Raw genomic sequence first — 5,391 nt, 5'->3', positions numbered from 1 at the left:
AATGAGACTAAATCTAAAGTAATGGTTTTTCGGAGAGGGGGTAGACTGGGGAAAGCTGATAAATTTTATTTATTTAACTCTGAATTGGAGATAGTTTCGTCCTATAAGTATCTGGGTATTTATTTTACTCCACAGGGTTCTTTTTCTTTTCACTTAGATAAATTGTTTTTGAAATATAAACTACAGCTTTCTAATTTAATAAAACTTATGGTCAGAATGAAGCAGTCTTCTATTAAGTCGTATTATCGATTGTTTGATTCCTTGATACGTTCAAGTTTGGGGTATATGTTCCCTATTTGGGGACCATCTTTTGTTGATAAATTGGAGAAGACGCAATTGAGATTTATTAGATCGATATTTCATATTAATCGTTCGGTGCCTGGACCTGTCTTAAGATTTGAATTGGGTCGTCCACCAATGGCTATACGTTTAACAATGAGTATTTTTAGATACTGGAGTAAAATTTTGGAGTTACCAGATTGCGACCCTAGAAAGTTGATTTATAACAAATTGAAATTAATAGTCGGAAATTCTTCGTTTGTAACTTGGTCCTCCTCAGTTGAAAATTTATTGTCTGAATTAGGTTATTCTACTGACTATTATATTCAGGTCTCAAATAAAAACCTTTTTATGGCTGAAATATTTCAGTCATTAAAAGATAAATACTGGGCTCAAGACATTCAATATATTGAACAAAAGAGTAGGTTTTTTGAGACTTCCTCAATAGCTCCATGGACACCTCGATATTATTTATTATCAAATTTAAGTTATAATATTAAATCCTTGATAATTCAATTGCGACTTAATGACTATACTATTATATTAAATAGGCGTAGAATGAATATTTCTGCCCATTCTAACTGCCCTTTATGTAATCGACTCTGTGAAAATATTAAGAACCATTTATTTGTATCTTGTGAAATTACTGAACATTTAAGGGATACATTATTAACGACTAATTTTGATATGTTTTGTTTATACGATGATAATTTAAGCTCTGACATGTTATTTAAAGTTTATAAATTTTTCTGTTATTTATTAAACATGTTAACATAACATTATTAATTAAGTTTTAATATTTTTGAAATTATGTATAATTATGTTTGTATCTGTTAATGTCGCACGATTTTGTAACCCCCTTTGTAAAGGCAAAAGCCGTAGCAAATAAATGTTGATTGATTGATTGATTGATATTTATTTAATTATTATTTATACAGTGATACCTTGGTTTTCATCAATATCTGTCCGAAAACAATCGGCAAAATCTGAAACTGATGAAAACTGAAGCAATTATTTCCATATGAATCAATGTAAATTCATTTAATTTGTTGTAGACGCTCCAAAATACATACCAAAAACACATTTTATAGAAAATAAATACTGTGTTTAAAACTAAAAACAATAAGAAATTAATATAAAATGAATATAAAAATCTAATGTAAAGAATAAATTAACATTTAACATAGTATTTAACATGGTACTCGAAGGGCTGCTGGCTCTGGAAACTGTCTTTGGTCCCATGATGGAGCTAAAAGAAAAGCAATGGAATTGTTTCACTAGACATGAGGAGTAATGCTCACACAATGAGAAACAACGCCACACTGAGTAGGAAAACCTGTGGGTCGCCCTTTTTTTTTCCACAAAATCAGCAGGCAGTCACATGGGCACACCGACAAAAACAGACATATTTTTCACAAAAAAACATCAACAAAAACCGAAACCAACAATAACCGCAATTAATGAAAACCAAGGTATTACTGTATTTTCTATACTTATGAGACCTATTCTTTCATTTATGAGGAAAATCCCTCAATGGACAATTTGAAATGTGAATGTTTAAAAAAAATAATTGATAAAACAAAGTTTATCTAAATTAATTTTTTTTATTTGCATAATTATGGAGGAATATTATAATTATACAGGATGTCCCAGATAGAATCAGATCTCTTTAAATAATGAGGCATTGGTTATACAAGTTTCTATGATATTTTATGAATAAAATTAAGTTTTCAGAATTTCTTTGTTTAATTTTATTTTGTCTTATTTGTCCATTTTTTGCAAAGTAAATAAGTAATTTACTCAATCAGTGAGTGGAGCTGGTTTCACATGTGTTACCCTGTAGTTTTTGCATTGCAACTTTGTTTATTAAAATTAATATTAGCATTAGCACCTCTTATTCTACAAAACTGATAAAAATATAAATTTACTTACAGGCTGCTGCTCGAGTACCCATCAATCAACAATTTAAAAATACCAAATATATCTGCAAAAAAATAATATTTCAATTATAATTTATAAATGCTTTATNTCACATTTTACATATTAAAATACACAAAAAAATTTGGCGCAATTTATATTTCATATAGATTAACTATATTAACGTAAAAATTAAATTATTTTGAAAAATATAATTCTTACCTTTATTAAGTAATTATAAAACTGTTTAACTCTCTTACACAGTTCTTATGTCAAATAATCATTTAAGATTCATATTAAAAAGAATTATGAAGAATTCTTGTGATCATATAATTCTAAATATGTAACATTTCAAAATTTAATTTTTTTAAAAAAATAACAATCTTAATTCAAACAATTTATTGCTATTTAATACTAAACACATGCAATTCTTTCTTAATTCCAATTCTAATTTCTTTCAAACTCATGTAGAAGAATTTGAATGGGTTTAGTTCTTATACTCTTTACGATAGGAGACTGTTATTTGTAAAATATTTTAAAGTTTGAAAAATTTAGAGAATTTCTAGCATTATAAAACACCATACATTTACTGTACAGTACTATAATAGAATTTTAAAGCAAGATAAAAAAAAATTTAACAGAAGGAAGAAGATGATTACATTATAATTTTTACATTCTTAGGCTCAGGAGACTTTGGAATTCCAAGTAATGCAAAAAATAATAGAACATTTTTGAACGCATGCTGTATTTGTTTAGCTGTTTGAATCAGTACAGTGCAAATTACCAAAATTTTCTAACATGTAATTTATATGTAGATATTTTCGTTAAATTGTGCCATGGGTTCTAGAAATATCAAGGAGTGTTCTAACACCTACATAAGGACCAGTTTCCTATAACAGTTCTTCCTTGAAAAATAGTTTATGCCTTGCGTTACTTATACCATCAATTCAAAGCAATTCAGCATTAAGTACAGTACATGTTAGACCAATTTTTCATGTAAAAGAGTAATCAGTGTGGCATTGTTAAAAATATTTAAACATTCGAAATTACCGATGTATCAAATTATTTTCCGCTATGTTTTAAGNTTTTTCTTTTTTTTTTTTTTTTTTTTTGAAAAATAAAATATGCAGAATCTGGGCCATCAAGCAGGGAAGAGCTGGAGATTTTTCCCTGGGCCTGTAAAAAACTATAGTGATTCCTACCCCTATAAAATTAACATTATTTTTATTAATAGAAAATAAAATCTTTTTAAGACTTCTTTCTATTAATAAAGAAACATTCTGTGCATTTCATTTGTTCAAAAAACAAAAGGCTAAAGGGATCCTCTAAGAGGCAAAAGAAGCCCACTCCACTCCCAAATCCTATAAGATCTCTCGACAGCCCAGCATAGAATTTTTCTTCATTAATACAAAATAGTCATAAAGATTTTACTTTCTGTTAGTAAAAACATTATTTATAGGGAGAGGAACCACTGTAGTTCCCTAAGTTTTCTCTAGGCTCAAGGAAAAACTCCTGTTCCCCTCTTGACAGTCCTGCTAATAATACAAACAATTATATATTATTTATTAAAACATTAAAATTATTAAACCTAAAATCAACTAATTGAAATTAGTAAGAAATCCAAAAAAATTATATGATATACCTTTCACATAAAGACAACAGTTTTGTATCATTTTTTTAAATTCAATTATTCAGTTCAAAATAATATTAAATTAATGAAACAGACTTACTACTACATTAATACTGCTAAAAAATTCACAAGCTGCCTATTCAACTTCCAAATCTCACATTTTACATATTAAAATACACAAAAAAATTTGGCGCAATTTATATTTCATATAGATTAACTATATTAACGTAAAAATTAAATTATTTTGAAATTACGTAAAGTCACATAAAAATAAATATTTACAAAAGAATCAATTTTTTTCCTAAAAAAAAAAAAAAACTGAATTTTATACATTTGTTTAGGAAAAATTAAAATACAATTTCCTTATAAAAAATTGAGTTTAAATATTTCTAGAAAATAAAAAAAAATTGTATTTTTAACCTGCACTTTTTTAGAAAAAAAAAATTATAATAGAATCTTCTTCTGATATAATTTATTTTTTTATGTCTAATGATGTTTTAAGTCTAATAATGTTTTAAGTCTAATAATGTTAGATTAACTTAAGAATATTCTTCAGAAGATAGAATTTTCATCATTAAACTGATTAAAAAAAAAAAGAAGAGTTCTTAAAATAGTCTGTGTTTATTTTACTTCAAAATATTAATTAAAATTCTATCAAAAATGTGTCTGTTTTTAAGTAAAATTTACTTTTTAATAAAAATAACTAGCAAAGTTTTTTTATTTTGCTAATCAATTGATTAATTAATTAATTAATAATGACATGTTTTCCCGGTAATCAACAGAATTATGGATAAAAAATAGATAGAAGTTAACTTTGGGTAATTTATATATACACACACACACCTATATACAACTTCTACTCATTAAATATACACATTGTTTATAACACTTCACTTAATTAACAATTGTAGTGTTTAAAAGTAGTATCATGTAAAGACATATTGTTTTTTAATTTGTAAATAATATACTTACTGTATAAAATATAGTTCATCTTTTTTCTTTGAAATAAATATTTTCAGTTTTTGACATCGTTGTGCTTCTATTTAATCCCATATTATAAATATCTAAAATCTATAAAATGGAAAAATAAGTGTAAATGATATTGATTCTCACGTGTCAATGGGACACTGGCAAGTGTGACATATTGTGACGATTTTATTTATAAATTTAAAAATATTTATAAAATATAGTTTGAAACATATAAATTTTTTCTTTTGTATTCTTAAATATATTAAAAAACCAAAAAAAAAAAGTAATATTTATAATAATATATTTTGTTTATTCGAGACGCCATCTAGTCACGCATATTATAACTTTGATTCGTGTGATAAAATTATTGAAACGATAATTTTATTAGGAAAAAAAAATAAAACTTATTAATTATAAAAGAATTAAATTCTATGCTTTTATCGTGACGCGTTTTACTTAGTCCGTTTGTGTCACGTGATTATATCGTCCAATCAAATTTGTACTATTGAGTCGCGTCTTTAGTTTATATAAGTGAATTATAGAAATGCAATTCGAAATTTATAAAATATTAAATAATATTATAAGAGATAATTTCA

At 25.7% G+C, this 5,391-nt stretch overlaps 1 protein-coding gene across 1 annotated transcript in view; it reads right to left on the bottom strand.

Moving 5' to 3' along the window:
* Positions 1-5,038, bottom strand: part of LOC111618786 (protein unc-79 homolog) — a 125,065-nt gene extending 120,027 nt beyond the window's left edge. The window contains exons 1-3 of the mRNA XM_023360355.1: positions 4,799-5,038; positions 2,419-2,531; positions 2,212-2,263 (exon numbers count right to left, since the gene is read on the bottom strand). Of these exons, the coding sequence (XP_023216123.1) occupies positions 2,212-2,233 (22 nt within the window). The 5' untranslated portion in view covers positions 2,234-2,263; positions 2,419-2,531; positions 4,799-5,038. The remainder of the gene's footprint in view (positions 1-2,211; positions 2,264-2,418; positions 2,532-4,798) is intronic.
* Between the last annotated feature and the right edge of the window lie 353 nt (positions 5,039-5,391).

This window comes from Centruroides sculpturatus, unplaced genomic scaffold (genome assembly GCF_000671375.1).
Source record: "Centruroides sculpturatus isolate CEXI.00-Female unplaced genomic scaffold, Cexi_2.0 scaffold13, whole genome shotgun sequence".
Taxonomy (NCBI): domain Eukaryota; kingdom Metazoa; phylum Arthropoda; class Arachnida; order Scorpiones; family Buthidae; genus Centruroides; species Centruroides sculpturatus.
Note: the sequence above shows the minus strand (reverse complement) of the source record. Positions and strands in the feature narration are given on the sequence as shown.